The sequence below is a fragment of the Vombatus ursinus genome, unplaced genomic scaffold (genome assembly GCF_900497805.2).
Source record: "Vombatus ursinus unplaced genomic scaffold, bare-nosed wombat genome assembly UNPS02010769.1, whole genome shotgun sequence".
Taxonomy (NCBI): Eukaryota; Metazoa; Chordata; class Mammalia; order Diprotodontia; family Vombatidae; genus Vombatus; species Vombatus ursinus.
This window is the reverse complement of record NW_020950547.1, coordinates 2977104-3000880: the sequence shown is the minus strand read 5'-3', so window position 1 is coordinate 3000880 and position 23777 is coordinate 2977104. Positions and strand designations below refer to the sequence as shown.

The following is a 23777-nucleotide window of genomic DNA, read 5'->3' as shown; positions in this document are numbered from 1 at the left end:
TATTCTCAAATTTATTTTTTAAGCTGCCAGTTCAAATTTTTGAAAATTGTTTTTAATTGATTTCTTGTTTTTACAACAACTTCATTTCTGAATAGATTCCTATCCCCCCTTTCAGGCAAGTCTTGCCTTGTAACAAAGATTTAAAAAAGAGAAAAACGATCCTAAATTTAAAGAAACAAATGTTTTCCAACCCTTTTCCCACAAAAGTTTAATGAGCTAAGGGGCTCTGCCTACAACTTAGTCTCCTGGGCTCCCCCCCACAACCTATGAAGATCTAAAGGAGGCCTTTCCTGCTCCTCCCCAACATCAATGGCCACACGTGTGCAAGTTCAGGGAAGAAGTAGGGAGAGTGTTCTCGTTGAGGGGCAGGTGTCCCTGTATGCCCAGTACGGCAAGTTTCACACTAGGGAGGTAAGTTTAAGGGGGAACCAGCCCTCTTAGAATATAACCTCAGCTAGAACTGAGCTGCCCTAACTGCCACCCCTCCCCACAATTCAGCCCAAAGTGGAGTAAGATAGTGTTCTCTCCTAAAGAGAATGTAAACTCCTTTAGGGCAGAGATTGTTTTGTTTTTGTCTTTGTAAATCACACAGTGCCTAGTACATAGTAGACACTGAATAATATGAGCCTGGATTGATTGGGGCACCTGCACCCCTAAATTTCCTCCAGGAAGTCAGTGGGAAATAGCCCCACCTTTCGACCAGTGTAGACTTTGACATAGCCACCAGCTTCGTCCCCTTTCTGCACCACAATCTGGAGGAGGGACAGAGAAGGGGATTAGGATTTGGGATTAGGAACAGGGACAAGATACTTCAGGGGTTGGGACTGCCAGATTGGAAGGGTTCTGGGCTAACAGGCAATTGGTGGAGAAAGGATAGGATGGTAGTAGTTGGATTAAGGGAGGGTCACCTGGTCCTTCTTGAGCGTTATCTGCCCAATTTCACGGTTTCCCACAAAGGATCGGGTCACCCTGTGCACACGCTCACCAGCCCTGACTCGGATGATGAAGTTTTGGGGAAAAAATCCAATCTTCTCCCCGATCTTGCCCTGAGGAGAAGGATAAGAAGCAGTGGGAAGGGGGGTGGATGGGTCAGGTCCTGATCCATAACCCCTGGAAATGGGTAAGAGATGGAAAGTCACAACAGCCCCACCCTACGTAACTCTAGGCCAGTCTCTGTCCCCTCTCTCACCCGCCACCACTCCTCATTAGAGTCATCGATGACTGTGATCTTCTCTCCAGGTCTAGAATAGACCAGAAAAGATTGTAAGATAAGGAAGTCTTCCACTTAAATACACGGCACCCAAAAAGACATTCTTTTGTCCTCCATCCCAAAAGCTACACCTTGCAGGTTTGGGATGATGATGACTGAATCCCACCCCTGACCTCCCCCTCCTCCCTTGCAAATAAATATCTACTGTTTTCTCTCTCCCCTCCTTTGCCCTCACGGGAAGTCCAGATCATCCTTTTCCAAAGCCTTGAACCGATAGAGGGCCACAAAGTAGTGAGACTGCTGGAATCCGGGCTGCTTGTTCTGGGGAACACAGGACAGAATGATGTAATGAATTTTAATCCTATTGAATCCAGGGCTATTTTAATACAAATAATGACTCCAAACCAGGGATATCCCCCAACAAAGCTGTTAACATTTTAACTTATCACAAAGCCTCCAGTCTTGGGAGTTATGAATGTCAGAGAGTGGGGGCAGGATGTAAGTGGGGATAATTAGGGAGTGTCACCATCGAGCTAGTAGGTACGGACTAATCATTATGGATGGGGTGGGAGGAATGAGGGGTAAGAGAGCACTTGGGAGGACAGCAGGGCTAGTTGAGAAGAGATGGAGAAAAATCCTTACTTTATCCTCAGCTGTCTTTTTGTCAGTCTTCTTGTCTCCCTCTGTATTTCCTGAAGTTGGGGACAGACATCTTGAATCCAGGGGAGCATCACCCTTCCAACTTTATTGCTAACTTAAGTATCTCTTCCACCTCTGCTTGGCTGCCCCTTTTCTTACGTACGGTACCCACAACCTGGTCCAGTTATTACCCCATCCCTGCTCATGAGAGGCAGGGTTTTACTCACCAGCCTGGGGTTTTCCTTCCTCAGTTTTGGGGGCTTCTGGCTCCTCCTCCATCATGGCTGCTAGGGGCTAAAGGAAGAGAGCCCCAGAGTTAAGGAGTGGATGAAGGGAGTCAGACCCTTCCCTTTGTCCTTAACCTAAAACCCAGGTTTGGGGGAAAGTTGAGAGGCCATCCAGTGCAATGTCCTATCCAATGCAGAAATCTCTACAACCTCAACAGGATATTCAATCTGTCCTTTAGTATTTCCAATCACAAAGTTATTTTGTGAGGGCAGCCCATTCGAATGTGGACAGCTTCTAATTGTTGAAAAGTTTTTTCTACTAATGAGCCAAAATCTCCTTCCCTGCAACTCCCTAAGACAGAGAACAACATACATTCTAATTTACAGATCTGATCATATCACTCCCATGAGCAGGCCTTTTTCTGCCTATCTGCTTGCATGTTTGTTTGCTCCCTAGTATAGAAATGTTAGCTTCTGGAGGGCAGGGACCAGGTCATTTTCCATTTTTGTATTCCCAGTGGACACTGGGCTTTTGGCACCCATTAACAAATGTGAGATGAACTAAAGTTGCTATTGCTACTCTCGTTCCATTCTCCAAACCTGACCAAGGGTCATGCCTGGGAGGAACCAGGTCAGACGGCCAGTGAAGTGGCTGTGCATCTTCATCTTCACCCTGGTCATTTGTGCCCTTCCACCTCTTTCTCTGAGAACTGTAATCAAATCATTACCACCATAGCCTCTGGAAAGGGCGTTATCCACCTGCCCTGTTGTTCTATTAACCATCTTTGTGACTTCCAGAACCGTAACTCCCTTTCCCGACCACCGTCCCCCTAAATGTGTTGTCTCCCTAATTAGAATATAAACTACTTGAGTGCAGGGACTGTCTCAATTTTATACTGCACTTAGCACAATGCCTGACACATAGTAAATACTTAATAAATGCTTTTCATTCATTCACAATTCTAGTTCTGTCTTCTGGAACTAGGTAGAACAAGTCCATCTTCCATATAACAGTCACTTGGACATCTGAGGACAGTGATTATGCGTCAGTTAATTAGGCCCTGTCCTTTCTGAACAATTGCTCCTCATATGAAATGGCTTCAAGTCCCCTTAATAATAGTAGCTAGCATTTATATAGTACTTTAAGGTCTGCAAAGGGCTTTATGTGTTAACACATTTTATCTTCAAAACAAACCTGTGAGGTAAGTGCTATTATTAGCCCCATTTTACAGATGAGGGAACTGAGCCTGGGAGGGTAAGTGATTTCACCAGGGTTACAGTATCTGAGCCAGGATTTGAACTCAGGGCTACCAGGTCCAATTCACTTCACCACCTAACTTCCACTTGACAAAATGTGCACTTGGCTCATTTAGGCTCTGATACAAAAATCTCTTCTTGTATGGCCTCTCCTTTTCCATGGAACCTTCGAATGAGGCAAAATAGGAAAGGAACAGGACCAAGGTAATGTAAAAGAGGTAACTCAAGGTACATTTATTCCTATTAGGTTTCATCTTGTTAGTTTCTGCTTATCTTTTCAGTTCTAAAAGATGCCTTTAAATTGTAATTCTGTCAGCTAGCATATTAGTTATCTGTCCCTGTTTCATGGCATCCACAAACTTGATAAACGTGTTGTTCAGGGCAAGGCCTAAGACAGAGCACCTGGGCACTTCAGAGTATGCTTTTTAGAGCACTCAGCAATGCTCTGCTGAAGTCAAGGCACAACTAACATTTTCCTGATCTATTAGTCCAGTGACTTTATCAGAAAGGCTGGTTTGGCAGGAATGAATTTCCCTCTTCTTAAAAGCATCCTACCTGATAACCTCACCATAACGCCTAACAACTGTCCTCTTTCCCCTCAACTGGAGTCCCAGAGGTGGTTTGAGTCCCCCAGGGTAGTTCTAAGTGATAATCTGGAGAATCTAGAATAGCCTGGCAGCATAGTCAGGAAAATCTAAGGTCAAACGTGACCTCAGAAACTTACTTAGCTATGTGACCCTGGCAAGTCTCTTAACCTTTGCCTGCCCTTGTTTCTTCATCTTTAAAACTGGGATGGTAACACTATCTATCACCTACCTTCCAGGAATGTTGTGGGGATAAAATGAGATTTATAAAGGGTTTTGAAAACGTTAAAGCGCTATAGAAATGCTAGCTGTTATTATTATTATTAGGCGTTCCTGGGAATGATGATATTCTTAAGGATAATCTTTGGAGGTCTCAAGGTCTCTTGGGGGAGGGGGAGGGTTCAATCGTGAAAGGGGCAGAAGGGGCTCACATTCTTCTTGTCTGTTTGTCCCTTCTTCCGCTCTTTGTTTGCCATGATCACTCCAGTTCGAAGTGTTTCAAAAACAGGGTCATTTCGGTTGGCTAGGAGTACATGGGGCATAGGAAAGAGAAGGAAACATTACTGATGTTAACAAAGGGCTTATAGGAAGAGAGGGTCTTCCTTTGTAGAAGACAGTAGGACTGAGTGGATACAGGTGAGGAAGAACAAAGTCTGAGAATCTAAGAGGATGCAGGGGTGGGGGTGGAGATGAGAAGCCTTAGTTTCTACTTAGAACTCCGGGAGACAAGCCTAGAAGCAACAGGGCTATTAGTCAACATAGGTGTGGATTCCTTCCAGGAGCTTACAAGCTGGAGTGGCTAAAAATTTCAAGATGAGAATAAAACCAGGGTGTCTAGAACTCGGGCACCAACAGACTTCAAAGCCTTAAGTTTCAGTTTCCCAAGTCAGGAGTGGCAAAGTCATGGTGACCAAGAGGCTTCCAGATTGCAGAAAGAATCCCCTGGCCTATTTCCCTCAATCACAACTACTGCAACCCAGTTTTGGTGGAGTGAAGGGAACTTACAGAGGAGGTCCTTGACACAAGCATACTGCTGGTCGCTATAAAGTGGAGAACTGTAGGCGCGGCGGAAACCAGGGGGCTATGGGGAAGACAGGAAGGTGACTGAGACAAGGAGACAGGGCTCTGGATCCAAGAGCCCCATCTCTGCAACTGGGAGCCTTCCTCCTCTATTCAGAGAGGTCCTGTCCTATAAGAGTGGGACTGGGGAAGCAGGTACCAAGGAACGATGGAGGATAACTCCTGAAGTGTCCATCCAGGGTACGGCTATCCTCAACACTACCCTCCACACACACAGGCCCGGCCTCCCCCTCCCCCTGCCGCCCCCGGTTGCTCCCAGGCCTAACTCACTATCTTGCCAAAGCATTTCTGCATCTCCACGAAGGACTGGCAGTGTTCATGGATATTGGTTTTGCAGTTCTTGCATCGTAGCCCAAATTTGTTGTTAACTTGGTAGAGGGAAAGAACATCTGGGTAGGATCACGAAATCTTTTTCTACTCCTGTGCTGCCAGAATCACCCTTCTTTCATTTCTTAGACCGCCCATCCAGGCTTCTCTACTACATCCATCAACAATCCCCACCTCCATCTAAATTTGTGCGGTATTGATCTCTCTCCCAGTCCCTTCACCCCACAGTCCCATCTCCCTCCATTTTCCAGACTCACGAACAATCATTCTGGCACAGACATCACAGAATTTGGGCTTCTTGAAGAAATGATCTTTGAACTTGTGGGGCTTGTCATTGACAGGCTTAGGGGGTTCAGGGGGTGGCTCCTTCTCTTCCTCCTCTTCTTCCTCTTCTTCCTCCTCATAGATGTAGTAGATGGGTCCCCCTTGAGCCCCTACTGCTTCCCCATTGGCCTGGGGCTCAGGGGGGAGCTCCATCTCCTTTTTTTCTACAGTCTCCTTCCTGAATAATTGCTTCAGCCTTTGTAGCTAGGGAGGAGCGGAGGGAAGATTCAGACAACAGCTCCACTATGTTAGGTTAAAACCACCTGGGAAATGTTCTGGGTCAAGGGACAGGATATTCCCTACAGGGATGAGGGAGAGTGTGTGAGTGTGTGTGGTGGTGGGGGGGACACGACTGTACCTTACATAAACTACATGTAACTGAGAGGGGCCCCACAGCCCCTGGTTCTGTAGCCATCAATTCAGGTACTCTTCCCAGAAGGCTGTAACAGGCCCTGTGTCAGAGGCTCAGACTCACCCCACTCTTTGGTGCTTCTGCTGTGAAGGATGTGGGAGAATCCAGAACCTCTTTTTCTGTCATCCTGCAAGATCGGGGTTGCCACTGTAGACTCTTCATCCTTCCTTGCCTCCCCTCCCCCCTCCCTTTCTTACTCCTAGGGACTCACCTTGTAGGGTAGGACAAATAGAGCTTTGGGAAGAGAACTGCAGGTCTCTTAAGCTGAGACTCACACAAAGAGGGTCTCTATCCCCCTCTTCCAGAATGAGAGACTAAACAAAGGAGCCTGAACAAGGGGACTCCATAAAAGGGTCCAGTCTGGGAGATGACTAAGGCAGGCCTACAGAAGACAGCCTACACAAAAGACTACCTCCATTCCCTTGTAGAAGTTCCATCAAGACAGACTTCTCATTTTGGGGTGGGTTGGAGACTCTTAGAGGCTTTCTCTTTTCTTCAAGGCTACAGGCAGTTATATATGACCCCATATAACCTTTCCCCCCTCACCGAAAACTCTCACTTTGGAGTACAGAGGTAGAGGATTCCAGCTCCCCTCATTTCTCCAAGCCTAGGGGTGGGAGTGGGTTTTTAACACTACCTCCAGGTCAGGCCCTGTCCCAGCCTGCCTTGGGGGTTGGCTATTTTTAAGTTTTCAATGTAATATGACCTCCCTTCTCTACTACTCTATTCCCTGGACATTAACTCCCCAACCTCCTTCCTGATCCCGACCCTTTCTTCAGGGTAAGAAATGACTGAAACACCCCAAACTACTTAACAGACAGGTGAGGCAAATGGGAGAAGCGAACTGACTGAGGGGTGTGGGAGCCCAAGCAGCTACTGTCTGGTAACTAGTAGGAAAAGGCAACTTACGTTTGGGATTCCCTACGTCAGTCCACAGCCAGTGGAGGAAAGAGGATGCCAGGTTAGGAGGCTTGGTGGTGGTGTTGGGAATGGAAAAAGAAGGCTCTGTCCTCTTGCCTGGGGGGCTTTATACCCCCAAAATACCCGTGGTGCTCACGTCTCCCCAGCTGGTGTGTGCAGACCTAGCCTCTCCCTTCAGCGTCACAGCTAAAGTGACAGGGCTAGAAGAGAGTGGACAGCTGAGCAACACAGCTGACACAGAGAAATTGGAAACTAAAAGGCCTGGGGCAGTGTTGGACCCTGCCCTCCCTCTCCCAAATCTCTTTAGCCACAACTGGCTGAGATAACAGCTGCCTTATCCCCACCCCTTCACCTATGTTCAGTATAGTAGTAGCTAAACACTTACAGGGCAATTACACTCATATTTTGTGCCCCTTTAGAGGGGATTTTGGAAGGTTGATTGGAGTAAAGAAAGGCTACAATGTGCCCCTCCTCCACTTTGAAAACTAGATACTACCCTCATTTCTGTCTATTCCAGACCCACCCTTAGAAGTCACAGGCTACCGGCTTCAACTCCACCTATTATTATCCTTCCCCAATCTTTATATGACACCTACACTTTGAATTTTGTGGCTTTTTGTCTCTTTATGAACACTTCAGGCAGGTGTAATTCTAGGCTGAGAACTGGGGAGAGGGATAGAGAAAGACAATTCAAGTTCTGCAGGGTTACTTCTCAACCAGACATGGCTGCTTCCTCATCCCTGGTGAGGGGAAGGGGATAGCTTACCTGTCTTGCAAAGAATTGGACAATCTAATATGGTCCCTATTTCTTGAATCATCTCTGGACATTCCACTCAACTTTCCACCCCAACTATGCTGTCAGGGAGACTGAATGTGATTGGCTCACTGAAAGTGGTTTGGGATCCACACATGGAAAAGGAACTAAGAATATCAACAACCTAATGACCAGACAAAAGGGATGGGGGGCGGGGAGAGGAGGAGATGTCTGCTTGTTTATAACAAATAGCAATGGAGAGATGGTTTCAGCTACTTAAGAAAATGTCATCATAACTACTGTATCACTGGACCTCTATTTCCTGCCCCTCCCACCATGTGAGTCAAGAAGACTCTAGGGGCAAGTCTGCCCTCCCATTCCCTCTCTCTCTGATGTTTATCAACATTCTGATTCCCCCTCCCCTACACCAGAATGCCCCAGAAGGTAGACTTAACAAATATGGCCAATTTGTACTTGAAGTGAATTCCACAGGATCGCAGGGTAACAGATTTCTAAAACTGGAAGAGACCTGAAAGTCATCTAGTTTGACCCCTTCATTTTACAGATGAGGTCATGGATACCAAGAGACCTTATGACTTGCCCAAGGTCACCTAGGTAGTAACAGAGCTAGCAAAGATGGGATTCTAACCCAGGGCCTCTGACTTCAAGTCCAGGGCTCTTTCCACGGCACCAAGCCATCCTTCTTCTATTAGTTTGGGTATAGATTGATGGGGAGATACTCCTACCACAGCAGAGAACAAGTTGTTAATGACAACATATTGCCTCACCAATTCCAACATATCCAAGTATGAAGACCCTCTAACAGCTGGATTAGACTGGAGGAGGGGTCCGAAAAAAATCCAATAGAGAAGTTACCCAGTGTCAAGTGAAATTCCTGACTCAACATATGCTCAGGCTCTTCAACCCATTTCTATTCCCTCCTACATGAGGTCCAGGACAATCACCACTAAGTTTCTGGGCAGTGAGGTTTTGTGTAGGATGGACTTGAAGGTGGATCTACATCTACGCATCGGGGTTCTTAGACATCTTAGAACCGAGGGCAACCTGAGGAGAGTGAGATTTACTGAGAAGCACAGGGGCCAAAAGAGGGGTACCTGGGGATATAGCATAGGGCTAATTTGTCAGATAGGATTTTTCTATCTCCTGTATGTAGGAAAGGGGATGCTGAGACTATCCTGGTTGATTGAGGGAGTCAAAATACTGCAGATTCTGCAAATGCAGCTTTTATTGCAGGGAACACTTACTCCCCTATTACCTGCCAGCATAGAATTAAAAAAGACTTCAGGGGAAAATGGCAGATGAGGGCTGGGCCAGAAACTCAGCTTTGTTCACGTCCTCACTCCATACCTGCCCTGTCGGGGCCTTGAAGCCGAAGGTTCAGCCACCTACAGGAACAGGTGGAGGATTGAGGGGAGACTGAAAGAGGGTGGCAGGATCACATCCATCTGGAAGGCAGCCCCACTCCACTCTATCCCAAATCCTTCCCTGCAACCCCCTCCCAAGGGCAGTAATAGAGAAACCAGGACTGACGTCCAGTGACAGATGATTTTTTTTTTTATATTTAAAAACAAAACAAAAATAAAATAAAATAAAACCCCCCAAACAACCCCCCAAAACAAACAAAAAAACCCAGATTAAATAAAATTTACAGTGAACATACCCAGCAAACATCTGTATGTGCAATTAAATACTGTTGTCTGTTACTGCGGCACGAACCTCAAACAAACAATATACAAGTGTTCTGGGGGGCTGGGGTGGATAGAGGAGGGGTAGGCACAGGTTTTAACTCATGGGATAGGGGAGACAAGATGGGGGTAAAGTGAAAGGAGGGGGAAAATCAATTTATTTTTTTCTTCTTAATTCTGTCCATATAAATATATTCATAAAGACCAAAAAGAGGAAGAGGAGATAGGGTAGCAGGAGAAGGGGAGGAATGGGGGAGTGTAGGACCCCTCCATACCAACCCACAAAAATGAAAGAAATGCATTGGGAGCCAGGATGGGGAAAAAGGGATGTCCAAAAAAGGAGGGAGAGGATTGGAGGGAGAGGGAGGCAGAGAGGAGAGGAGCCACCCAGAGAAAGAGAGGGAAAAGGTGGCAAAGAAAACCCCAGACTGAGTCCAGTGCGTGCGTGCGCGCGCCTGTCTCACTGTCTCTAAGGCCTCAGTCTCCATTTCTATGTCTCGGCTCCCTAGCTCCATGTATGTTTCATGTCTGTCTGGAACAGCATCTCTATCTGTGCTTTTTCTGCATCCCTTGCCCATGCCACCCTGCCCCAACCCATGGTGCTGGCCTCTTCCCCTCCTCTGCCTACTGGGAGCTGGCCCGCTCCAGGATCCTCAGGTCATAGTTCTTTTTGGCCACTCGAAGTTTGAAGCGACTCACGGAGTTGTTGAGGCGGAGGGAGGCATTCTGGGCCGCCAGGGGGCTGGGGAACACAGCCACGATGGTGTATAAGGCAGCGAGGTCTGTGTGCCGGCCATTCTCGGCAGTCCCGTTGTTGTCCCCCCCACCCCCCCCACTGCCCCCGCCCCCGCCGCCTGGCAGCCCCTGAGCGTCCTTGAGCCACTGGATCTTGGCGCCGGACATGGCGAGCTGCGTGAAGAGTTTGTCGGCCTCTGTGCGGGTGATGCCCTCAGGGAGATCTGTCACCTCCAACACCCGCCCCAGGACTGGAAGGGGGAGAGAGGATGTGGCTGTGAGGGGCGGAGGGGGCAGGAGGAGGCGGGGACTGGACAGTGTCCTGGCAGAGAAGGATCCAACTGACCAAGTCCATACGCACTGTTCCTAGAAGTCCCACCTCCCCCCATCTCTATTCCCACCCAACCTCCCTATCTACCCTCCCACCTTCACTTCATCCTCTCTCCCCAGCCTCTGACTTAGGGCAGCAAAAATAAGTAAATAAATAAAATAAATAAAAACAAATTAACCTTTTCCTCTCAGATATGTGTGAGACAAAAGGATCATCAAGATTAACTAGGTATGGACTGGCCTGGGATCCTATGCCTTTTCTTGGGTGACCCTGTCTTGAGGGAAGCTTATGTATACTAGTGTTTCTTTTTAAATTTATTTATGACAATCTTGGGCTATTTGGGATAGAGACAGACAGTCTATACATGTCAACATGCACTAGTTGTTGTTAAAGGATGATATCAACAGATAGGTTTTCAACCTTTAATCTGCTGGACAGAATTCTCCTTGCCCTGCCCAGGGAACTGTTTTCAAAAGATTTTTCTTCCCAACACCTTGGATGCTTGGTTCCCTTCATAAATCTGCCAAACTGCTCCAAGTGGGGAAACCAGGCCCTAAATCCTGAAAGATCTTGTATACCTCAAAGGAAGGGGTAAACCATTCTGCAAAACTCCCCACTGATTTTTCCCCACCTCCAGCCTCCTTACTATCCAAAGGTGTGGGCAAGGTTGTACCTCAGAAGATTTTTTTGCTAACATTAGCCTTGGCCAATACCAGCACCTTTCCTGGCAGCTGGGGCAGCTAGGTAAAGAGGGAAACCAAGACATTCCATCTCTCCTTTGTCTCCCCCTTGACCCTGGGCACAGAAGGTTACCACCACTATAGACGTTGCCCTCCTACCTCCCTTGCTACTGGAGTCTATTCCCCCTCATTGGGCTTGCAAGAATGCTTGGGGTGGCTAGGGCGCCCTTTCCCAGCACACAGACACTCACCAACATCTGCAGTCCCCAGGTCCGTGGAGGCAGATTTGAGCGCTTGCCTCTTCCCCCGGTTTCCATGCTTCATTCCAGTCTGTCCCTTCAACATTAAATAACCCACTTACATTTCAGGTAAGGAGCTGTTTCCTTACCCTCCCAGTGTTTTCTGCGCCACTGAAAGGGGTCAAAAGAATAATAACCCAACTCTGAGGACCTTCCATGAACCTTAGCGGTTAAGTTAGACTGGTCAAGTAGTAATTCCTGAGAAGTGGAGAGTTGAGGATTAGAGTAGGCAGCATGTAGGTGATCACTCGTCAAGGCCCTTCTATTCCCCCAAATCAGCCCAACTCCAAAGATCCCATCCAAAATTGTCGACCTTGACTACAGATAAGCTGGCAGAGGCTGGTAACTAGGAGCAAAGCACCTGAACAGGAAACATCAAGGACCATAAAAGAGAGTGGAAGGGCATAGGGGAGAGAAGCACACTTACCTGGTGTGCTGTGTAAGTCGACTGGCCATGGAGCAGGGGAGGACAGATGGACAGGTTGTACTGTAATGGCTGGCCCAGGAGGGAGTAGCGCCCATCGCCTGGAGGGTAGGAAAAGCAAGTTTTCTGGAGGTTTAAAGGAGGGAGGGTAATATCTGGTGTGTGCTTCCAGGGGAATTCAAAGGATTTGGAAAAAGCAGGTGCCAGCAATACCGACCCCACAGGAGCCTGATTTTTAGAGCCAGCCATTCCCTCCAAATTCTCTCTGTTCTCAATGGTATTCCACTGAGAATCCATGGTAACTAACATGGAATCAACTGACTCTCCACTAGAAGAATTCTCTTTATTGGGAGAGGGGGAAGGTAAAAGAGCCCAGGAAAGAAACTGAGCTGTAAAGGAGACATCACCAATCCCCTCTGTATCCCTTCCCTTACATAAACTCCTTGTGGGGTACATTCTTCTAGTCCATGTAGGTCAGAATGACAGTCTGAGAAATGAGAGGGTAACATTCTTCACATCCCCAGGGAAAATGTATTTTTTTGTTGTTCCCAAGTCCATTAAGCTTCCTTATCCCATCCTTCAGCCAATGACCCCATAGTACATGCTGATGACTAGGCACTGAGTAGCTACAGGAACTCTGAGTTCTCTTAGGAACTCTTAGCTCCAGGAAATCTAAGTAACTCTAAGGAACCCTCTGTGTCAGGGTCAAGGTGAATTAAATGGGAGCAGAGGGGGGAAGTGAAGAGGAAAAGAAGCACTAGGCCCAGGGTAAGTTCCAGGTCTACATGGCAATGCTATTATCCCAGGATCAGAGATTTGGAGCTGGAAGGGATCTCTAAATTCACTGCCCTCATTTTATAGATAAGGAAACCAAGGTGCAAAAAATAAGCGACCTGCCCAAAGTCCTACTGGTGGTAAGAAGCAATGCTGAGATTCAAACTCCCTTCCTCTGACTCCAAACCCAGTTCTCTTTCCACCAGATGCTGCCTCCTACCTCATACCCTATGAGCAAGGTGAAAATGAGAACTGAATTAGGCACCCTGTTCCTGTCCTTACCCTGGGCAGGGCCAACAGGCCGGGGGAACTGTGTAAGGACAGGAAGAGGGCTAAGTCCTGTGCAGACGCTGCTGAGGCTGGTGACAGGAGATGGTGTTGGAGACTGAGCGGGTGATGTGATAGGGCTATTCATCTGTGTGTTGGCCTGTAGGGAAAAGAAAAGCATGTTATACACTGGTCAAAAATCAAACCCTGCTTCTAGGACTGGCTCAAAACACCTCCAAAAAGATTTCCTATCTAACCCCACCTACCCAAGTCTGAATATGATTCTACTCTATAACTCCTAAGCATTCAGGCAATCGATTTCGGTTACGTTAATTTCTACGGGTTGATATAAGCACATCCCGCCTAATGTTATTAAGTGATCTCATGAAAACATTTTCGTTGAAATTGTCATAGACCCACATACTTAAAAGTCATCTGGTCCAAACTTTATTTTGTCAGATGAAGAAACTGAGGCCCAGAAAGGGTGATTGGTTTGAGGTTATATAGACAGCATAGAGCAGTACAGCAGGGATCTGAATCGAGGACTTGTGACTCCAACCCAAGCTCTTATACTGTGCTGGGCTGCTGTACTTAGTTTCACAGGAACAAAATGTTAAAATATACAACTGGTCCTTAGGTCCACCAGGGTTTTGTGCCTTTATGGTGGAGATGCCAGAAGTTGCTTTTAAAGTGCTTATGCCCGACCTCCCCTTCATGGCTGCCCCCACGTGCTAATGGGTCCCACCACCGGCTCAGGCGCCCCAGCCTCCCTCCCCCACGAGGCTAGGCTGGGAGCTCACCTGTGGACTGCTCTCAGGGTTGTACAGGTCTCCCGGCTTCTGCCCCCGCTGGTCCATACTGTAGTACTTACAATGACTCCACTGAACCATAGATGGGGTCTGTGGGGCCTGGGAACCATTGGGAACACTGGGGACATTCAGCTGCATGACTACCACACCTGGTCCAGACGGGGACACTCCTGAGATGAGGAAAGCAATGGACTACTGAGCATAAGCTCTTGACTGGCCCTCCTAGCTGAGCACCATGTGACAAAACCATTGAAGAGAGCCGTCTACCAGCTCCAGGGTAACTCATCTACTGTTCTGCTGGGAGACGTAAGGTAAGGCTGACTGTTTCTGAAACCCTCCTTCTTTCCAGATGCTGAACCTGTGCTGATGAGGAGCACTTCAGTAGTCCAAGGAGAGAAAGGCTCCACTGAAACACAGCAGAGTGATAGGAGTGTCTGAGTCACAGTGTTCCAGACTCAAAGGGCAGCATGGTGTCAGGATGGTGGACACTGTCGGGGCCTTCAGGAACTCTGAAAATGTCCAAAGACACCAACCGGAAATAATTCTCCCCACTCTGAATTTTCAGCTGCTTTGACATTTTGTCAAAACAGTCACTGCTTCTATTTGACTAGAAACTCAGTAAGGGCACCCCTTTTTTGTATATCTCACAGTGTCTAACACAATGCCTTGCCCAAAAAACGTACCTGTTATTGGTCAGTGGTCTCTGGAAATAGCAAAGGGGTTGTACGAATATGGCATCCCCAAGGCAGATGCATCTTATTTTGTTTTCTTTTTTTAAAAGATGGAATCTCAAGCAGTTCAGGGGCTTTATTATCTTGGGGGGGTGAAGGGGGTTGATATAGTGAGGAGGAACATGAAGAACGGTTCATAATTCCTACCATGGCTGAAGCCCGAAAGAGGGGAGGGGCTGCCTGACAGACAGGCTCTGCTGCTATGGATGGCCAAGGGATCTACAGGAGCCCAGCCCCCTACCAGGAGACCATCCTGGGCAATGGCTTGTCCCTGACCTCTCAGGGCCTGCTCCCTCTGGCATGATGGACGTGTGTGCGCGTGTGTGTGCATGTGTGTGTGTGGTGTGTGTGTGTGTGTGTGTGTTGGGGTGGGGGGCTGCTACTGGGAGGGGGAAGGATAAGAAGGGAGTAAAAAGGAGTTATAAGACTGCCATTATCATGGCTCAGTGCTCTGGGGCCTGCTGCTGCTTTTGCCATCACATCTTTCTCCATGACGGAAACTGTCGAAGCCTCTGCCCCGGGCACCAGTCATGCTGTGAAGGGAATGTGATAGTTTCTTGGGTAGTTTTAACCAAACAGAAAAGAAAAGGAATGGAGGGGAGCCAAGCAGAAAAGCTCAGGAGATATAGCAACGAAGATCCAATATGCTCCCTACCCTCCTGGGCTCACCTAAACAAAAAGCCAAACTACTCAGTGATGAATTTGTGTCTCCCCTAGATTCCTACACAGGGAAACCCATCTGTCTGATTTAGAGGGGGTCAGTTTTGAGAAAAAATGGAATTGCCTGATGTGGTACATATAATGACTACCTCCTTGTCACAGTAGCTTTAGGTATTTCACATCCCATTCTAAACTCTCTTTTCCTCACCCTCCACCTGTCAACAAAATTGCAATTGACCTTATTCAAACATCCCACTGCTACCTTAGGTGCCAGGGCAAAGAATCACATTTATGGCTTTTCTGGGAGGACGGCTCATAATCTGTGCTGAACGCCCCAGGCCAAATGAGAGAGAGACAGAGACAGAGACACAGAGACAGAGAGAGAGAGAGAGAGAGAGACAGAGAGAGAGAGAGAGAGACAGAGACAGAGACAGAGACAGAGACAGAGACTGTGTGTATGTGTGTCTGGCTTTCTTAAGGTGGGAGAAAAAGTACATGGAGGTCAGCTCTTCCCACAACCAACTTGAAGGCAGGAGATTGTCGTGAAGGGAGAAGACAGACACATATCACACCTGATCTCCCAGAAAAACAAAGTCGAGCTTTTCAGTCGCTGCCTCTGTCCTGTGTTTCCCCCCACCCCCACCCACAGCCCTCCCTTGCTAGCCCCAAGCATTGTTCCTTCACTCAGCCGAGGACACAGAGGCCAGCTCTGCTGATGAGCTGATTTTTATGCTTCCCCTCCTCAAGCCAAAAGCAGGTGGCATCCGTTAGCAGCTGAACTGTCGCTACTTCTTAATGGACACAGCAATAAAAAAAAAAATAAAACCCCTACCGCCAAGCTTCAGGATCTAATCAAGTTGGAAGAAGGGGTCTTGGGGAAGCTCTGTGTTTGTGTGTGTGGGGGGGGGTGAGGATAAGGAAATCAATTTCAGATTGAAAGCCCTGATAGGAGAGAGGACATGTGAATGGCTTTTTAAGTGGCATCATTAAACTCAGGCAGGAAGGTCGATGGGGCAGAGCAAGCTGCATAAATACAAACAGACGACGTTTATGTTTGGTGAAATTGGTTCGAAAAAGAAATCACTAAGATGGCAAAGCCTTGAGACTCAAAGGTTTCCCCAGACACCAAGCTCATAGCAGAGAATGCCATGTAACCTGCTTGGACCCAGAGGCTCTCTCCAGACCAATACTGACCAGGCCTCCCCCATCTGCTTATTTTTGGTGTGCATATGTTGAGGAGGATGGTAGTGATCTACCCACTCCACAGCTTTGGAAAATTCTTGGTAACAAAGTAAGAGTATGTGAGAGAGTGTTTTTTTTTGTGTTTGTGTCTTCCTCATGTTTATCTGTTGTGGAATGAACACACTGTTGTCATACTGTTTATGTATCTATGTGCCTACACACCTCCCTCTACAATTACAGTGCTAGAGGAGGAGAGACATCCCTCCAAAGGTATCTTTCAGGGAAGGAAAGCAGAGAAAATTTCCATGGTTATAGGTTACTTTCATATCTGACAGCGGAAGGGGTAAGAGGTGATGATTATAAGATCCAAGTCATGAAATGATTTGAGATTTCTGACATCTCTAACAAACCAGGATAGAAGTTTCAAATACACTCAAATACACAGTTTCTGACTTTATTTTTTGAAAAGTGACCATACTACCACACTCAGGAAACAAGGAGGCCAAGAGCAGGGAGATGACTTCGGGGCCTGTAATTCCACTTGCTCCACAAGTTCCATGCTCAGAATTCATTGTTTTAAAAATAAATGGAGATAGCTATGGAGATAGCTATCAGTGGTATCCTATAGCAGACCCACAATGCAGGTCTCTGGAAGTGTGGTAGGTACAGACGGACTAGCTTCTTCCATCTGGTAAACAGCCAAAGTGAACAGAAATCCAGAATCAAGGCAAGTGGGGAAAGGAAAGGACACAACTGAGGAATTCCTATGAGAACTAAAGGGGCACCCCTATCAATTCCTCCAAAGGGTTATCTGTTTTTGTCAAGCTGAGTCTGGAAGAACCTTAATCAAAGTCTCCTTTTTCTGCCAACTCTTAGACTTATCCTGATACCACTCACTAGTCCAGTTCTAGGAGTATATAATATAGCAAGCACTCAGAAATACTTGACTGAGGAATGATTTTGTTTCTAACTCTAAAACACACACACACACACACCCCTTCACGTCAATAGCTAACAGGCACACAAGAGGACACACATTCAGGCATGCATGAGTATTTGAGTGTTAGTATACATACACACAAATGTTAGCAAAGAGGAGAAGAAATGCCCCGAGGTTCCAAGAACCACCACAGGCTACAGTGGCTCCCAGAGCAGGTTTTTCCAATTTCCATAACCCCACTGGGAAATTTGAGGCCAAATGCCCCTGGCTGACACTCAGGAGAAACAGCTAGTGAGACTACAAATGGAAAAAGGGGAAAATACTGGGGGATTTGAGATTTCAGCCCAGGAACTAACCCTGCTCATTTGGACAAGGTGCAGGTGGAGGAAGGCAATGCATTACTATAGAATGGTTCCAATAGAGACAGGGATGACAAGACTATGAAAAACATCCCAATTCTAAATGGGGAAACTGTGAAGATGCTTCCCTACCACCAGAAGAGGGCACTCTAACATCCCTAAAATGAAATGTAATAGGAAGGCAGGCACTGAGTTTCCTTTCTCCAGAAGCAGAAGATAGAAGGGTAGAATAGGAAAAAAACAACGCTCAGTTATTCAGCATAAGAGAGGCGATCTTTGCACAGAGTAGGCCACAGACTGCCTGATAGCTAACACTGATATAGTGCTTTACAAGTATTATCTCATACCCTCACAACCCTGGCAGGGGTGGCTATTATTATTATTAATTCCATTCTACAGATGAGGAAATGGAAGCAGAAAACAGTGAAGTGACTTGCCCAGGGTCACACAGCTAGAAAGGTGGGATTTGAACTCAAATCTTTCTGATTCCAGGTCTAGCATTCTATCCACAGCACCACCTTGCTGCCATTCGTGATCGTGCCTGCCCACCATGGCATGAACTGAACACTGGGGATGGTTCCCTGCATTCCAGCAGGGAATAGGATGTTTCCCCTTTCTCATTTTCCATAGCTCCTATACAGGTGGGGCGTGGTGTGCCTGGGGGAAGGAGTCATGACCGGGAGCGGGGATTTGTTACTGAAGCTGATTGGAAATGGACTTCTTTGTAAGCAATTTTAAAAGTCTCTTCTTTCTACGAGAACAGCATTTGGCAAGAGGTATTAGAATAGGAGGGCAACTTGGTAAGAGTAAACTAAGATTGTGCCCCACTTTTCATACCAAAGCACTACTGGAGTAACAGTAATAATAGTCATAATTCACATTCATATTACTCATTATAGTTTATACTTTATTCACTGTAAGCACGGTAATTTAAGTATTAATCTCATATTCTAGATGAAGAAATTAAGGTTCAGAGGGGTCAAACATGGAAACTAATCAAAGAGGGAGTTTCCTGGCCTGGATGCTGATCTTCACTTCACACCCCTCAATGTGATACAGGACTCCTGACACCTCAGCCTTAGGAAGCCAACCCCACTTGCCTAGGTCCGGGGCCACTGCAGTGATGGGATTCCTGAGTAGTCTTCCTTCCTACTGCCTCTAAAACGAGCCTTCTGTCCCTCCCAGTCGCCTAAGGCTCCGGTACACCTCTTTTCCCTCGCTCCCCATCCATCCTCTTACCTGACAGCCTCACCCTCTTACCTGAGTACTGTTGTGGCATCTGTGGCGGGCTGCAGGGGGAAGGAGACTGAGGCATCTGGTACTGCTCAGAGCCAGGGGGCTGCAGAAACCCTACCGAAGGGCTGGAGAGACAGAAGAGAGAAAAATGGTAGGGGAGAGGGAACACAGCTCCTGGCAAACAGCTGCTATTCCCTGATCCTCCCCCTATGGGAAGCAGCAGCAGCTCCAAGCTATCCCCAGACCAATTTGCCATGCAATTTCTAGAATCACTCATCAGTTCAAAGTTAATTATATATATTTGTACTTGATCATCTTTCAATTAGAAGGCTGCTAATCAGTGCTACAGATGGAATGTTAGTGACACATGCTCTTCCCAGAAGCTTGGAAACACCACATTCAGAGACCCAATCATAGGGGCAAGGAGCGATAAAACCATAGAGACATCAGGATGCAGAGAGCTGCAGACATACAGACATGTCTACTGATGTATTGTCTTACTTTGATAGTTAGTCATTTGTAGCAAAAGAAAGATGGAGATACACATACAAATATCTAGAGATACAGAGAAATATATGCAGATAGATATCGAGAGGGCATAAAGCTGGAAGTTTAGGAGACCTGAGGCCTAATTCCATGATCTTTCCTGCTGGTAAGGCCTATGATACAGAGAATGGTACTCAACCATGTCTACTACTTTTGGACCCAGGTAGAGCATGTAGGATGATTCTACACATGTGTGGTCTTTCCTCTTGATCGCAACAAATATAAAGAAACAAGAGATGACTGAATGCTTTTCAAGAATTCCCCATTCCCTGACCAATTCCATGATAGCCCCCCACCCCACCCCCAATTTGTCCCATAAGGTTTCCACCTGGTGCCATTCTGCTGCGCTGGTGGGATCACACTGTAGTACACAGGCATGCTCCCTGCTGGTAAGCCCCCCTGTACTGACTGGCTAGCAGGGACCAGCACAGGTTGCTGAAAGGGCTGCTGGACCACATTTTGGGACTCATTTCCCACTGGAACCTGGAGAGAGATGGGATTAACTGTAACTCCTTTGTTCTCTTTGGACACATTTGGAGAGCAAAACACTACAAATACATCTTCCCCTCCTTGCTCCTTAGCATCAATAAACTTAGAAATACCTACCCCTTCTTCTGTCGGCAGAAAATGCTGAAAGGTACCTTCTCCACTTCCCCCATCCCCAACCCTGCCCCCAGACACCAAGTGTCATGAATGCTTGACCCAGGAGGAGAGAGAAGCAGAGCTCCTTGTTTCTTTTAAGTCCACTGCCCTACTTTTTGGGAACACCTAATAATTTGTAGATACCTATGCAATGAAAAGACAAAAAAGGATTTAAATCAGCTCTAACAGACTATCTAGGGGAGACCAGGTTTTAGCTTGAAGGAAAGATGTAGAAAGGGCTGAGGAATATTTAATATACTAGTGAGGAAGTTCTAAGCATGGATGATCTGGGAAAGACTGTCTCTTACTTCTCTCTGAGGAATGGAGATAAGGTACCTCCTCTTCCCCAGAGTAATACCCACTTGGTATGAAGGTAGCGGAGTATACTGGACCACTAGGCCTTGCATCTGGCCCCCCATGTTGCTCCTCTGGTTGCTGAGAAGGCCTTGGTTCTGTGGCTGCTGGATACCCATCAAGCCCTGGTAAGCTGCCTGCTGCTGGTTGGACATTATGGGCTGTAACCCTAGAAGAAGAAGGGGTGGTTAGGGTTAGTGTGCCTGACTTTGGGCAGCAACTCTTCCCCTGCTCTGTACTGCTTCATCTTCTCAAAGGGCCTGATGCCTCCTTTGGACTCATTTGGCTCTGGCACATTTGGAGGGAGAAAGGGCCATCCTTGTCCCAGCATCCATCTCGTTCCCAGCTTCCCTTTATCTACCTGGTGTTTCCTACACAGGAAGTTCCTCTTACCAGGCTGCTGAGATGGCTGAGGCAGCTGTTGACCACGTTGGGGGCTGTAGGCCACCGGGTGAGAAAGAGGTCGGTATTGCTGGTTGGAGTTGGGATACTGCCCAGGAGGGTAGTAAGAAACCTGTATCTAGAGTAAGAGAAAACAGAAGGATAAGTAGAGTCTTTTCCCCAACCTTTCCCTATCAAAACAAACAAAAAAACAAACAAAACCCTGAACTCCAAACCCAACCAATTATACACAACATGTTAGGACTGGGAGCTAGAGATCTATAAATAGCTACTTCCTTTGTGTCTATAATTGGAGGGTCAACCTCCTGCCTAAAGATGGATTTAAACTATGGCAGGTTTATGGGATGGCTCTCAGGGGTGGAAAGGGATACAGAAAAATTTTGATATTAAAAACAAAAGATATCAATAAGGAACTTCCTGTCAGAATGCTGACAGAATGCTAGGAGGACTAGGATGTTGACAGCTTTTTGGCTGTCTATCTAGAATGGAGGAAGAAAAGAGGGATGATGAAGGAAAGATTTTTAACCCTGTTAACAGCCTAAAAGATCAAAACTAGGACTCAAGGTTTCCTACCTGTTGTGGGGGCTGTATGTAGCCCTGAGGCTGCAGGACTTGTTGTGCCGGGGGAGCATGGCTGGAGGTGGAGTAGTTGGAGGTGGGGAGAGGCTGGCCTGTGGAAGCCATAATGAAGCCAGGCTGTTGAGGGTGTTGGGAGAGAAGTGGGGGCTGGAAAAGGGCTGAAGATGGATCAGCTGCTTCGGCGGAACCTTGTCGACTAAGGCTCATCTGCCCAAAGGGGTTGCTGAGATCATCCGTCTGTGGAGACAGGGGGTGACCCAAGAGTGAAGCCAAGCAAAGCCTTTCTTCCTTGACTCAGAGACAGACAGACAGACAGACAGACAGATACACACACAAGGTAACCTATTCTATCTACCTCCTTTTAAAAACTTTGTAAAGGACCATATTTCTATGTTTCTATGGCTCCCCTCCCCAGCTCTTGGTCCCTCTCATGAGGGCTGGAAATATTTTAAACTTTTTAACTGAAAAACTGATGTTTGAGAAAAAAATATTTGCAAAAAATATTAAGAACACTCAACTCTACAGCTACTCTTCCCACTAAATACCCAGCAACAATAACCACAGGGTCGGTAAATATGGCAGAGCAAGTAGAAACAGGGATGGGGGGAGGACCAGAGACTTTCATGTGTGGTGAAAATCAGACCAACTGACACAGTTGAGAGATTGTAACCTACAAAGGTTGTAATCTTTAAAACCATCTCATCACCACCTTCCCTTCTGGTTTTAGAAGCACTTCCTTGAGGGAGTGGTGATGGCAGTTTCACATTGACCTTGGCCCAGCCAGTGTCATGAAAGGGCTGTCAGATACCTATTCCCTGCTGACCTTCTCCAAGTGGTCATTTCCACCTCAGTTTTCTGATTTTGGCCTACAGCTTTCTTGCCCTTCAGAAGCCACTTCCAATTCTCACCTCCATAAGGAGGCCAAGACCAAGTGGCTGAGGTGGGGGTGGGGCCAATCCATAATTACCTCATCTCAGCCTTTTTTCCTAAGCAGCAAGGGCAATAGTGTTACAGCTCTCATTATGGTGATAGGTTAGGGGCTGCTAGCTGTCTCTTCTCTTCTGTTCACTGGAGACAGACATATACAATACACACACACGAACACATACACACAGAGCTAGATAATGAACAAAGCAAGAGGGGTTCTTTTGCAGAAGAAATCAGTGAACACCAAACATCAATGCCCTCCCCCTCATTCCCACTTTTCAGATCCTCAGCTCAGTTGTCTCACTCTCCCTGCCACCTTCCTCTCCTTAGGCCACATTATGAGGAAATGGGCAAGAGGATAAGATGGGACTGTGCAATAGTTTGAGGTCTGTGTCCCAGGACTTTTCAGAAGGCAGGTAGAGGACAAGAGGTAGAAGAGGTAGGTAGAAGAACAGAGGGGATCCTGGTGAAAAAGCAGAAATATGGGATTAAAATCAGGGTCAGTATAGCCCCATAACCAAGATGGGGAAAATCAGGTATCGTGCTCAGATGGTCCAGCTCTTCAAAGGGTTAGTGGACAACTGGTGTAAAAACACTTTAATCAGGGATGCTGACCATGTAATGAAAGAAGGATGAGAGCTGGTCTGCTATAAGTACCCCCAGAGTCTCAGGAATAGGGACCTGGGAGTTCTGAGGAACCTGGGCAGGCCCACTAGCCATGACCTTCAGTTAAAAACTATAAACAGAGAATGAGGCAAAAGGAAAAGACAATGTGAGGCAGTGACAAGAATTATGAATTTAATTTTTAGGGTTCTAGTTTTGGCTCAGTTATCAATGAGCTTTTCATCAAGCCAGATGCTCTTTCAAATACTTCAAATTCACTATTTCAAAGAAGCTTTCCCTAATACCTTTTTCAGTAATCAAGTATTTATTTTTGTATCCCTCCAATATTGGTCATGTCAAAAATGTGTTTCATTCTGCATTTCATTGACTGTTCCTTCTTAACATTCCTCTACTGACTCTTCTGAACTCATGGGCTCAGTTTGTACTATATTCAACAGTATTCATTAATAAGTTCTTTATTCTTTGGTAATTCTATGTGCTTTGGAGTAGAGCTAAACTGGACTGCAAGGTCCCTGAAACAAGATCCATGTTTTCTATTTGTCTGGTATATAGCAGGGCCTTAATGTTGACTGACTGACTTTGGGCAAATTTCTCTGGTACTTCACCACAAATACAGTGATATAAGACATAAAAGCATTGTGCTCTTCAGTGGAGAGTTACCAGAAAAACACTGTTATGTGTTCTCTCTAAAGAAAGGAAAGGGACACTACGGGCACTGGAGTTCTTGATATGGCAAGAGGAAAGAAGAGGAGATAAGACAATGATAGATTAAATTATAATGCCTAGAGGAGGCTGTTCCAGAATCAGACCCCCTTTCCTTTCTCATACAGCTCAG

At 46.7% G+C, this 23777-nt stretch overlaps 2 protein-coding genes across 7 annotated transcripts in view; both read right to left on the bottom strand.

Moving 5' to 3' along the window:
• STAC3 (SH3 and cysteine rich domain 3) lies at positions 1-9346 on the bottom strand. Of its 2 annotated transcripts, XM_027855033.1 has the most exons (12): positions 6970-9346; positions 6124-6187; positions 5582-5852; positions 5268-5365; positions 4923-4998; positions 4349-4440; positions 2077-2143; positions 1853-1902; positions 1446-1531; positions 1190-1241; positions 909-1046; positions 1-752 (listed from the first exon to the last, which is right to left on the bottom strand). In XM_027855033.1, the coding sequence occupies exons 2-12, from the start codon at positions 6184-6186 to the stop codon at positions 654-656; spliced, it is 1092 nt and encodes a 363-aa protein (XP_027710834.1). In that variant the 5' UTR covers position 6187; positions 6970-9346; the 3' UTR covers positions 1-653. The 2 variants fall into 2 exon arrangements, with proteins under 2 accessions (XP_027710834.1, XP_027710833.1); XM_027855032.1 differs by having other exon boundaries at positions 6124-9346.
• An 88-nt stretch (positions 9347-9434) lies between these two features.
• R3HDM2 (R3H domain containing 2) overlaps positions 9435-23777 on the bottom strand; it is a 149632-nt gene continuing 135289 nt past the window's right edge. For all 5 annotated transcript variants that reach the window (XM_027855027.1, XM_027855028.1, XM_027855030.1 and 2 more), the window contains 10 exons: positions 21386-21628; positions 20804-20930; positions 20419-20579; positions 19743-19897; positions 18893-18993; positions 13752-13930; positions 12967-13111; positions 11914-12011; positions 11439-11523; positions 9435-10427 (listed from right to left, as the gene is read on the bottom strand). In XM_027855027.1, the coding sequence (XP_027710828.1) occupies positions 10066-10427; positions 11439-11523; positions 11914-12011; positions 12967-13111; positions 13752-13930; positions 18893-18993; positions 19743-19897; positions 20419-20579; positions 20804-20930; positions 21386-21628 (1656 nt within the window). In that variant the 3' untranslated portion in view covers positions 9435-10065. The remainder of the gene's footprint in view (positions 10428-11438; positions 11524-11913; positions 12012-12966; positions 13112-13751; positions 13931-18892; positions 18994-19742; positions 19898-20418; positions 20580-20803; positions 20931-21385; positions 21629-23777) is intronic.